This window comes from Gopherus evgoodei, chromosome 14 (assembly GCF_007399415.2).
Source record: "Gopherus evgoodei ecotype Sinaloan lineage chromosome 14, rGopEvg1_v1.p, whole genome shotgun sequence".
NCBI classification, from domain to species: Eukaryota; Metazoa; Chordata; order Testudines; family Testudinidae; genus Gopherus; species Gopherus evgoodei.
This window is the reverse complement of record NC_044335.1, coordinates 31,156,161-31,169,073: the sequence shown is the minus strand read 5'-3', so window position 1 is coordinate 31,169,073 and position 12,913 is coordinate 31,156,161. Positions and strand designations below refer to the sequence as shown.

General features: G+C 44.7%; 1 protein-coding gene across 9 annotated transcripts in view; it reads left to right on the top strand.

Annotated features, from left to right (window-relative positions):
* CHD6 (chromodomain helicase DNA binding protein 6) overlaps positions 1-8,820 on the top strand; it is a 209,531-nt gene extending 200,711 nt beyond the window's left edge. For all 9 annotated transcript variants that reach the window (XM_030533541.1, XM_030533538.1, XM_030533537.1 and 6 more), the window contains 2 exons: positions 3,090-3,194; positions 5,327-8,820. In XM_030533541.1, coding sequence (XP_030389401.1) covers positions 3,090-3,194; positions 5,327-6,220 — 999 coding nt within the window. In that variant the 3' untranslated portion in view covers positions 6,221-8,820. The remainder of the gene's footprint in view (positions 1-3,089; positions 3,195-5,326) is intronic.
* The last annotated feature ends 4,093 nt before the right edge of the window (positions 8,821-12,913 follow it).

Below are 12,913 nucleotides of genomic sequence, written 5' to 3'. Positions count from 1 at the left end.
GTATGTTCTCGGGGAGTCCCGGCAGGCAGCAGTGTGCCATTAAAAATGCTGCCCGGCCCGCTTTTCTCCCCCCTCTGCTCCCTCCCCCCCCGCTGCGGGGGCAGGGTGCAAGGGGAAGGGGGCAGAAGGTCCTGCTAGCTACCCTGCCTCATCCCGCAGTGTGCTGGGTTCCTGCCCCTCCTCCTCTCCGTCCCATCCTCCCTGCTGGTGGATCAGCTGATGGCCCTTGCGAGGGAGCGGGTCTGGGAGAAGTGGAGTAAGCCTGCTCGCTGCTCCCGCGGAGGCAGAGAAGAAGCAGGGGCAGGGCCTTGGAGAACGGGGAGTGGAATAGGGGCATATCCTATCCAGCCCCCTGCTGTGAGCACCCCACGTCCACAGCCCACAGCCTCAGCCCTCTGCCCTGACCCCCCCTCACACCCAGCTCTCTGTCCTGCAGCCCTGCACCCCGCCCCAAGGCCCCGCCTTCTGCCCTGACCTCCCCTCGCATACACCCAGCCCTCTGCCTTGCACCCCGCACACACCCCAGGTCACTGCCCTGAGCCCTGTACCCCCCTCACACACACCCAGCCCTCTGCTTGACTCCTTCATCCCCCTACACCCCATTCTCTGACACCTGCACCTCCCTCACATGCCCCCAGCCTGCTGCCCTGACTCTTGCACCCCCCCACATACCCACCCACCACATCCTGATTCTTGCACCCCCCACATCCCCACCCCCACCCTGAGCACCAAACGAGAGCTCCTGCACTCCACCCCTCCCCAACATTCCCACCTGCACCCCTTGCACCAAATGGGAGCTGCCCAGGTAAGCGCTCCACAGCCAAACCTCCTGCCCGAACCCTGAGCCCCCTCCCTCATTCTAGCTACTGACCGGACCCTACACCCCAATCCCCAGCCTGCTCCTTCACCCCCAGCCCTGTGCTCAGTGCACTCCCACCCTCAGCTCAGTAGAGAGATTGAGGAAGAGAATGGGCCAGAACCAGGGAGAAGGTAGGTACCCACTGTATGTTGGCAGGGCCGGGACCCCTGAGCAGCAGTGGGCTGAGCGGGTCCAGCAGCCGGGATCCCGGCTGGCAAGAGCCGGCGAATGGAACCCCTAAGTGGCAGCGGGCTGAGCTGCTCAGCCCATTGCCGATCTGGGGTCCCGGCTGCCGGCCCCACACAGCCTGCTGCCGATCTGGGGTTCTGGCTGCTGGACCCTTGCTGGCCGGGGTCCCAGCCGCAGGCCCGCTCAGCCTGCTGCCGGCCTAGGTAAACAAAACCCCAGACCAACAGCGGGCTGAGCGGGCCGGTGGTGTAAGATCAACATTTTAATTTAATTTTAAATGAAGCTTATTAAGCATCTTGAAAACCTTGTTTATTTTACAATACAATAACAGTTTAGTTATATGATATATAAGACATAGAGCGAGACCTTCTAAAAAACATTAAAATATATTATCGGCACGCGAAACCTTAAATTAAAGTGAATAAATGAAGACCTGGCACAGCACTTCTGAAAGGTTGCCAACCCCTGCACTACACTGTCACTCAATAGGCAAGAAGTGATGCAGCCTTCATTACAGTGGTCCTACAGTCCATGCCTTGCAGAAACTGCAATTCCACCACCTGACTGATTGCTTGGGAATCACCTATATTGTAATGGACATGAGCAAGCACTTGAAGAAGAAAAGACAGTTACTAACCTTCCCATAACTGTTCTTGCTCATGTCTATTCAACAGCCCATCCTCCTGTCCTTCTGTCAGTTACTGGCAAGAAGGAACTGAGGAGGAAGCAGGTTGGTAGGTACCTATATACCGTGCCATGATGGTGCTACTCCAGAGGGCACCAGAGTTGACCTGACAGATACCACTAGGGGAAAAAAAGTCTATATTGGAATGGACGTGAGCAACACTCATTGAAGAACAACGGTTACAGAAAGGTTAGTAACCATCTTTTCTAGATACACACTCACCAAGGCATATGGGTCCTACAACAGGAAAGCAATTCAGCTTAAACCTCCAGGATCACAGTAATGCCTGCTGTTGGCTGCAGGGGCTAATTTAATCCTTATCTGTCAGTTTCCTGGGATTATTTCAAAAAACTAATTTTTTGATGTGGTGCACATGTCTTTGTTTTGTCCCTGATTGAGAAGTGCAGGAACAGCATGTAAATCCTCTTCCAAGCCCTGGACAGAGCCATGCTGTGTGCAGGCAGTGGGCAGGTTCTCAAGTGCGTTCTCTCACTTGTTGCAAAAATGTTGAGAAAGTAGCACAAAGTCTGAGTCAAGATCATGATTTTTTCCCTGCAGTGCAAACCCCAGTGTGACAGGAGAAGGCAAGTCTCAGGCAGCTGAGTTCTTCTATCTTCTCCTTACAGTGAGGAAAGACCTTAACTTGCCCACAAAAGCCAGCATCACCACAACTTGTCCTCTCGTTGGCAGGCTTAGCAGGGAGGCCAGAGATGGAACAGGCCCTCGAGACTGAACTTCCCTCTCTCCACAGGTCAGGGCTGAGCCACAGTGGCTGAGAGCAGCACAGGGGAAGTTTGCAGTAAGCACCAATACACACATTCACTGCACTGGGCACCGCAAACACAGTCAGACGGGCCCTGTCCCAAAGAGCTGACAGTCCAGATAAATAGAAGCAGCAAATACTCTTATCCCTGTTTGCCAGATGGGGGACAAAGACACAGAGAAAAAGTGACTTGTGCCAGGTCTCAATGAGTCGCTGGCAGAGGAGCACTGGCTTCTGTTCCTGGCTGAGTGCTAGTACAGAGCCTTCGGCACGAGATCCTTCCTCCCAGTGACAAAATTCTCAGTGACGCAGACGGGAGTAGGCCCAGGCTGTGCACCTCACTGGACACCACGCACTGTCTGCGGGTGAAACTTGGGTTGCTGATGCCACATAAGGAATCAAAACTCCAGGCTGTTTGGTTTTAAGAAATGATCATAGCTGCTGAGTATTGGGGAGCAGTGGTAATGCCCCCAAACAGGGAGGCCAGTTGCACTTCACCTATGTGTACACCTAGAAGGTTAACCATATTTCTTATGTAACTTTTTGCATAACTCTTTCTGGAACAGAGGTCATCCTTTTACTGTGTTTTATAGTTAGGGGGAGCCATGGCACCAGCATTGAAGGAATTGCCAAGGTGGCTTGATGCAAACTTGGAGTATGCTGTTGCAGCAGACTGGGCTGACATTGTTAAGCTTTCAGTAAGTTAGAGCTTTTGGAGAAATCTGTATCATGTCATCTTTTCTTTCTCCTCTCCATCCCTACCCCTTTTTTTCCAAGGAGGGTCCCTGAATTGGAAGGCAGGGCCTCAGATACACACATGGGAGGAAATATCTACAGGACCAACTCTGCCTGGTGTGGCCAAGTGACAACTCACGGAGGAGCTGAGCACCCTGCAGATTGGTGATAGGTGGATAGGAAAAGTGGAAGAGGAAATATTTTGCAGTGATGAGAATGGGAGGAGGCAAGTTTAGGCTAAATATCAAGAAAATCTACTGGACAGAGAGATTTCAGACTTGGGATGTTTAGAAATGACCAAACAAGGCACTAGAAATATTGTAGAGGGAACACTCATGCATGGGGCTGGACTGGGATAGGAAACAGAAAAAATGTGACCAAATGGGTCAGATTTTCAAAGTGACCTCAGCTCATCTTCTGTATCAACTCCTGCAAATCCCACATTTGCTTAGGAACATGCAAGTCTCATGGCCTAACAGGCCTTATGTGCAGGGAGGCACTTTTCAAAATTTGCCCCGCTATTTTTTCTGTTCCTAATCTCTGAGTTACTGCTTCAGTGAGCAACAAGCTGCCATGGGTGGGAGCTCTTACTTTCCTTGGACAAGGATCGCAAGGAGATTCAGCTGGTGTTTAGGTGGGGTTACTCCATTTTCATGTGGCCCTGTTCTCTCCCCTCCCCCTGCCTCTTCTTGGTTGTGGAGTTGTGTGTGGCACTCATGCTGGGTTGGGAGATGGGAGGAGAGCATGGGCAGTTTGAAGGTTTATGCTGCTCTATAATTGGCACTATAGAGTGACAGAATGACCCATTCCCTCAAGAAACAAAGCGCTGCCAGGCAAGGATGGTGCCAGCTCCACCAGCGCAGAGAGCAAGCCTCCAGTGCAACTTCTGTCTCACACTGAGTCATTAGGCTTCCTTCATGGGCTGGGTTCGGCATTTATTGTATACACTCTCAAGAGGCAGCCTCCACTTGTGCCCACACTTTGCTGATTCCAAGGCCTTCATGCCTGCTAACTATTGTGTGTATCCTTTCAATTAGCTTAACACTTGCATGTCTGTTAGCATCTGCACTCCCACATGCAAGCTTTAGCATGGGGCGATGTTTGCACCTCCCAAATCCAGGCACACACTTGTGCACACACAGTTTGCCACAAGCACAGGTGGAGGCTGAGTAGAAAATTTACCCTTTTATGTGCAGTAGTTTTGCCATGTGAACCTCCAGTATATTTAGGACACACACCCTTTTCAAATCTAAATGCAAAATGTTTCTATTTAAATATGCATCATTTGCAACCCATTTGCTATCCTGAAACCCCAAGAATTAGGTGTAACAGGAAAGATACTAAAATGTTTGTGCTAAGAATGCTGGATAACAGGTTTTAATTCTATTCTGTAGATGCTCCTAGGTTATTTTGTAATTTAAAAGACACAGTCACACCAGGCTGTGTGTGTAGGTTAGCCCTATGTCTGGGGGTCCAGAAGACCCTTCCTTATTGTTTAATATCCATACAAAATGGTTTGAGCCGTACATTAAAGCTCTAACTAATGGGTGAGCTCCAGAAAATAAGCACACTCTGTTTGCATGTGCATTTTTTGCAGCTTTGCGGTTGTGCAAGGCTTTGAAAATTTGGCCCTTAAAGTCTAGAAAGTAACATTTTTCACCTGGAAATGTAGCCAGAATTCAAGCTGGGATGGAAACTGATTTAGCATCACTAATACTGGGCTGCCCCTGTGCTTTTGATGTCATTAAAGATGTCAGTTCTCAGGAACAGAACTCAGCCACCCAGGAAGCTCAGGAAAAGCAGAAATTGTACTGTCTAGATGGAGCAAAAAGTGCTTTCTCCTCTTTTCCCTATGAGCTTTTGGACTTGTCTGCAGCATCATGCCAGGGCAGGGTGGGAAGTGTTTTGCACTGACAGCATCCCTTTGGTGAAAGTTCTCTATCCCTCTCAAATCCCATCTTCAGAACCATATACCAACAAGGGCTTGTGTGTTGCTACCTTTGGGAACACAGGTGTAAGCACATGACAACAAGCTGAGTTTTCTTTGGGGCTACAATAACCTTTGGGCTTTTTCTGTTTTGTTTGTCACTTTCAGGGATTCCTCCCAGAAAGCAAGTTCAATCGTATCCTAACTGAGCCTGTGCTCCGAGACAGCGGGCCCCGTCGAAGAGGGAGGAGGCCAAGAAGCGAACTTATTAAACCCCCTGGTGTTGTATCGGATTCTTCTTCTGGAATGGGATCGTTATTCATGAATGGACTTATTGCTGGAATGGATCTAGTGGGACTTCAGAACATGAGAAACATGCAAGGCATCCCTTTAACTGGGCTGGTTGGGTTTCCTGCTGGATTTGCAGCAGTGCCTGCTGGTGAGGATGTCAAAAGCACCCTAAGTATGTTGCCTATGATGCTGCCAGGCATGGCTACTGTACCGCAGATGTTTGGTGTTGGAGGTCTTCTCAACCCACCAATGACAACTACTTGTACTTCAACTGCTCCAGCTTCATTAACAAGCACAACTAAAAGTGGTACATCAAATACAGAAAAGGCTACTGAGGACAAACAAAGTAGCCAGGATGTGAAAAATGAACCTCTGTCTGAAGACAAACCTGGTCCTAGTTCATTTTCTGATCAGACAGAATCTGCAATAACTACCAGTAGTCCTGTAGCTTTTAATCCATTTCTTATCCCAGGAATGTCCCCTGGACTGCTCTATCCATCTATGTTTCTTTCCCCTGGTATTGGCATGACATTGCCAGGCATACAACAAACCAGACACTCTGAGGCAACAAATCTAGAAAGTCAGAAGCGGAAGAGAAAGAAAGCTAAAGGAGAACCAACAAATCCAGAACCAGAAACTGTCTCGCTGTCTGAAAAAGAAGCTGCAAACAGTCAGAACTGTACAGAGCAAACCCAATCTTTGTCATCAGAGAAAGAACATGACATACAAGCAGAAGAGAAGAAATTAAAAGAAATTAACAATACCAATTAGAATTTTTGTTTCATTAAGAAAAAAGATTGTGGCTTGTAAGTTTCTTATCCCATAAATATTTGTTACCCTCCTTGCCCCCTCTTCACCTTCATAAAACCTGTGTTTCCATGAGTAATATCTACCTAATTCCCTGTAAGAAAACTATGGTGACATATTATATGTTAATAGTTGCAGGGTCTTGCCACTTTATTAGATTAACAGTGTTGTCTAGTTAGTATGGGAGGCACAGAATTCTTCTTCTGTTATCCAGTTGTTCATCCCAACCAACAATAGTAAATCCAGCACTTGGTCACCCCCAAAATTGCTCATTTATCTGGGGAAAAAGAAAAAAGCAGAACCAGAGCAAAAGAAAGTACTTTCATCTCTTGAGCTCAATGCAGACAAGAGTATTTCTTTTTACAGTGACACTGAATGAATAAAACTGTATTTTGGGGTAAAAAGCACAGCTATAGTAAGTGCTAATGTGTATTTTTGATTTAAAGTATTTCCCTATTTTATCATGGTTACTAGAATAGTAGTATAGACAGAAGTATATAAGTAATGATTGAAAATACATATATTAATTTCTTTTTAAAAAAAGCATAACTGGTAGTGATATAATTTCCTCCCCTTTCACTCCTCGGAGTTTTGGAGACAAACTGCAGTAAGTGAAAAGATTACGTAAACTTTATATTTTTTTAAAACCAAAGTTTTGTTTTATGTTTAGTGGACTTTCAGTTGCCCTTTCCTTGTTAGTTACAAGAACTTTTCCAGCTTGTGCTGAAAAGGTTTTGCACATCCTGCATGTCTTTCATTGAGGTTCTTGTACCTAAAGCTACCAGTTACTTCACCGGTCTGCTAGTATTCTGTTCTCATCTATGGCATCAGAAGTCCTGTAAAGTGTCGTTTTTCCAACAATGAACAGGCCACTCATATAATGCTCTAATATGAATACTGAGGCTTTTGAGTTTTTAAATTTTTTTTACAGTTCTCCTCCTCCCCCCATAAGTGACATCTTTTCTAAAAACAAAAACAAAATAAACAAATAGAAAGCTGTTGGGCTGGCTTTACAATTGTGAGTCCTTTGAGAAGGATTGTTGAGGTTTTCAAAGCTTGTGTTTATCTTCCTTTTCTAGGGTTGGACTGTGAAGAGATTATTTTTGCTTCTTCTTTCCATTCCTCTTTGTTCTATTTGCTGTTGAACAGTGTTTCCCAGCAGTCCCGTTGGCAAATAATTCTAAGTATGCGTTTTAAATTAACGGGTTTTTAATGTGATCAGTCCCCCAAACTCTGTGTCTTGAGACACCTCCACAGGTAAACTCCATGTAGTCCTCTCTCCTCCTCACTGCTCCTGTTTAGTTTTTCTTTCACTTGGGCTTGTTCTTATTTGCAGCTCATGGTTTGAGACTTGAAATAAACACTTAGTGGTGCAGCAGTGAAATGGCAGACTGTTTGAGGGAGCTGAAGTGTGCTAGTAATCAGTTTTGCATTTGATTGTCACCATTTACTGTATTTTTTACTTATTTTCTGTTACAGTTTTCCTAATTTATCAGATGGTCCAAATGTTTTGACATAACTATTTCAGTTTGCATTATTTATTTATGATGCTTTGTGTCATTGTCTTTTATACATTTGGGATTATAAATTATGTACATGTTACAATTAGCATCTCAAAGAAGTCTGTTACCCACGACCTAAAAATTTATGTATTCAAGGAATTTATTCCCACTTTATTGAATTGGATGCGATTTAAAAAAATAATTATGTAACTGACCATAATGAAAAAGAATCGGATCATTAAATGTGTTCTATTTAGTAACACCCTTGTAGTATAGATACTGTATCATTATCGACAGATTTCTTAGAAATGCTGCTATCTCTATTTAACTAACAGTTTGTTCAGTTTTGCCTCCAGTGGAAGCAGAAAGGGTTTTTTCAGCTGTTAAATCCAAAATCAATATAATTTATTTATGTAAAAAAATCACTTGATTGATATATTTTTGAACCTTTTAAGTACTAACTTTCTTTTTACTCAGTAGAACATGTACTTGCCCTAAATCCTTAAAATACAAATGCTATAAAACTTCATACATCTTCAAAGCCTTACTGTGAATGGGTATAGAAATCTCTGCGGAGTCCATTTCTTATATGGGATGGTTGTTTTTCCAGGGTTGCACTCATAAGGAACAGGGTTCAAAGTGAAATGTATTTAACTAGCCAGTATGTTCTTACTTATCAAACATGTATGTTAAGTCTCCGGGTGTTTAGGCTTCTCTTTGGCTGCTATTGTGTGACCCTTTTTGAAATGATAGAGAAACTCTGGATTATTTACATTGTAAGGCATAAGTAGCTTCTTATTACTTTTCATCATCATATCCTAGAACAAATACCCAGTTTTCACAACTTTCATGGACACTCACACAAACATACATTTTCCACCAAATGTGCTAACAAAATAAACTGTCTGTGCTCTTGAACATGGATAAAAAGAAAAAGATTTAAAAGTCAAATTTTTATTTTTTTAATTTAGTGACTAGATGATGCTTATCTTTCAAACTTGGCAGAGCCTTGCCACAGATGTATATAATTTTTTCAGCAAATATATGTGAATGTTTGATTCACTTGACTCAGTGCTAAACGTTACTTGCTTTTTTCTCAGCATGAACAATATCCACGGCTGTTATATATAGCACACCCTCTTTGTCAGATCATCCCTCATGTGAACTGAGCAGCTTACTGTGGGGGGTTGACTAATTGCTGTTGATTCACAGAGTTTTCAAGAAAATGAGATAGCTTAACAACTACGTCCTCAGCTGTGTCAGTGAGTGTTTCCTGCTCCCCTTCAATTTTGCACACATTAACCTACCATGCTGCTTGAACAACTAGTGCAGTGGAGCACCCCAAATTACATAGCAGGCTTAAATGCACCCAACTGAATGGCAGACAGGCAGTTTGTGGTACACACAGTCTCTACACTGTGGTCCTTCATTAAGATAATCAGTGGGAGCCAAGCAAACTCTTCATAAAATCCAAAGAACCAGTAATAAATCCTTTGCACTTGCATAAGACCACTTTTCCGCAGAAGAGGAGCAGAGTGTTTAGTTTCTCCTTTTGAGATCTTAAGTGTCTCCATTTAAACTTTGTACCATGTTAGTAAGTGCCAAATAAATGCTTGTAACAATGAATCAAAAGATCTCATTATGCTTTAGAGAGATAGTGGAATTTCCATTTTGCAATTAGGTAAATAGATGCACCGAAAAACTAAGGTGATTTATCAACAGTCACAAACAAGTCCAGCAACAGCATTGGCAACAAGTAGAGGAGTCCTGGTTCCCAGGCCCTGCTCTAACCATTGGACACACTCCATTCTTTGGAATCTTGAAATTTTAAAGCTGTTTTCTGATCATGGTTCCCTGGAATATGAACATACCTTGGGGTGGCATAATAGAGCTGCTCTCCAGGAGTCAGTTTCAGCCATTGTTTTGAGGTAGGTTTATTTTGGGAAGCACAGGGACAAAAAGTATCAAAGTGGTAGAGGAAAAAGAGCCTGCCTCCAAAGACTGGCATGAAGTTTGAACATAGTCTTAAGAAAAAAAATCAAGGTACATCACATTTTACAGTTGTTCTTGAGAGTCCCTTTAAGTTTGAGGTGGCTAAATACAGCAAATGGAAATCGACAGTACAGCCTGCAGCTGCATTAATTTTTCATACAGAATTTTTACCATAACAGCTACAGGTATCTAATGCCAGACTGTTACTAGACATAAGATGAAGCTCTGTGTGCTGGAACCTATACTCACTAAGGCCCGAACCTTCATATTAAAGCTGAGGATGGGTGCAATCTGCCCTATTTTATGCAGATTAGGAGTAAGCTAACACTCAGGTTTGCCTGAGCTAACGCATACAGCTATTGAACAAAGTTTGGCCATTGGCATTAGTGTTGCTTTTTTAAATTTTATTTTACAGTGTGTAAGCACCAGTGCTTCCCAGGTTAAAGGGTGTATTCTCTCCACACAGCAGCTGGAAATTTTCACAAATGACTCTCACAGATGCTAACAGGATTTATACATATAAATTCCCCCATTGCATTGAAGTAGGACATGACAGCTGTATAGCAGCAGCACACAAGAAGGAAAAGCAGTGAATAAGATTTGTGTGTCCAGCTGTGATGGGGCATCCACCTCACACTGGCTTGTAAGGGGTTAATGGAGCTCTAGGGAGGTGGCACAGAAAGCAGCCAATAGGAGAGGGGCTGTGAGGAGCAGCCAATGAGGGCTGACCAGACCCATATAAGAAGGGCTGCAAGGCAGAGGAACTTCAGTAGCAGCCTGGAGCTTGAGGAAGCCAAATCAGGCTCCTAGCAGGAGGTGGATGTGCTAGCACCCTGGACAGAACAGTGCTGGTAGCAGGGATGGGGGAAGCTAGAAAGAGCTCCTGGTTAGCTACTAAGATGGGCAGGCTGAAGCCCTGAGGTAAGGGCAAAGAAGGTGCTGAGGGCTAAGGGGAAGTGGCCTGGGGAAATTAACTGAGGAGTTGGAGGGGGACATAACAAGTGGTGGCTATCTACAGGGTCGCTGGGCCAGGACTGGAATAGAGGGCAGCCCTGGCTACTGAGGAAGTGGCCATACAATTGGCTGCAGTTGCTACTGAAGGAAGTTGGTGGACTGTAGTTTCTCCAGAAGGGGGAGAACAGAGCATGGCACAGCCAGAGGGCTGTGTCATGGGGAGGATGCCATGGTCTTGGCAGTGATGGGGTCCTGGAGCAGAAGTGATGGTAGCAAGACACCATTAGAAGAGGGCACGTGGGCTAGTAGAGCTAATCCCTGGGACAGCCAGCAGGAGGTGCTGCACTAGTGAGTTGCACCCCATCACACCAGTTCAAACTGCAGGGGGCAGAGTGTAATTTCTGACAAAAGTTCTGTGAAATCTTCACATGTGTCTTATGTCTCTTCAGAAAGAAGGCACCTCCTTGTTCCTCCATATTATCCTGGGGCATTTGATCCATACCAAGTCAGAGAGAAGAGCACTACTTACAACATACCACCCCCCCCCCCCCACTTCCTGCAGCAAACTAGATATTTTCTAGGCATCTTACACCCAAATACTGACTCAGCCTTACCTAGATCTATTGGGGTCACAGTGCTGGATGGTCTGATAGAAAAAAACTCCCACTGTGAAGAAAAGCAAAAAGTTACAAAGCACAAATCTTTGGAACTGGAGGAATAACTAAAACCCTTTGTGGGATTGTTGTTTTTACTTGAGTAGGTATGTCCTATTTATGAACCAATAAACACATTTCTTATTTATCCCTGAGCTTCATGTCCCCCACCTCCACTTTTCCCTTCTCTAGACAAGTTCAAATCACTTTACAAACACCCCTAGCAGGAAGGTGCTAGTTACAATTTGCAGGTGGGAAAACTGATGCAGAAAAGAGCCCCAAAATTAAATATAGAGGCCTAATGCCACCTAGAGCTGTCTCTAGGCAGTGTACATTCTTCAAAATCCCCAAGTCCAATCGACTTACAAAAATTGTCTTGGGGCAAGCTCCACAAAGGGATGTAGGCAGCACAACAACTTTTATGTGCCCTTCTGCTCAGTGGAATCCTCCAAGCCCTGAGTTAGGTATCCAGTTCCCTATACAAGACATGGGGAGAGTTAGGTGCCTATGAATGGGATCCACAGGTGCCAGTCTGCTGAGCTGCCTAAGCTAACCAGTAGGAAATGCTGAGGAGAGAAGCGGGGTCTAAGCCCTGCCCCTCAAAGTTTAAGTTATTAACTCCAGGACTGAGAGCCACAACTATCTCTGCAGAAAAATTGGGGGGGGAGGCATGGTGAATAATCAGCTGAATCTGAGCTAGCATGACACTATGGCCAAAAAGATCCTGGGATCCATAAACAGGGGAATCACGAGTAGGAGCAGAGAGGTTATTTTACCTCTGTATTTGGCACTGGTGCGACTGCTGCCCGAATACTGTGTCCAGTTCTGGTGCCTACAATTCAAGAAGGATCTTGATAAATTGGAGACAGTTCAGAGAAGTGCCATGAGAATGACTAAAGGATTAGAAAACATGCCTTAGAGTGCCTAACAGCATCCCAGTGCCAGAGGGCAGGGGGCTCAATGGTATCTGGTAATGAGTTTCAGCTGGTGTAAGCAGTTCACTGTGCCCCAACTCATTAACATCATAAACTCTCTCATGTGTCATGTAAGGTATCATTGGAAAACTAATAACACACTGATCATTAATATTCTTATGGTATGTATGCAGGGTAAACATCCAAGGGACCATACAGGTATGAAGGAAACATGGAACTAAAATGTGTTTACCAGACAAATCTGGGGAATGGGTAAACAGATTTCCCCCAGAAAACGGACAGGCAGACATCTCTAGGCAGGTATCATCACAGTTGAATAGCAATCACATCAAGTGACCACAGTATATTAACTAACACCAGCAGTGGCAGAAACCAGCATGGAAACGCCTTCACCATGAAATGGCATGTCTCCTTGCTCACAGCATGAATGAACTTTACTTTGGGGGTTACCTTCAGAAGAATCCATTTCAAAGATTCGCTGGACTATAAAAGAGAGGCAAAGAATCTCAAGTTATCTTTCACCTATGAAGACAAAGGAACAGAGCACTTTGGACTTTGTGAGAGATCTTGAGAAGAGGGGTGGTCAGCCATCTTGCTGGAAGGAAATGTGATAATCTTACC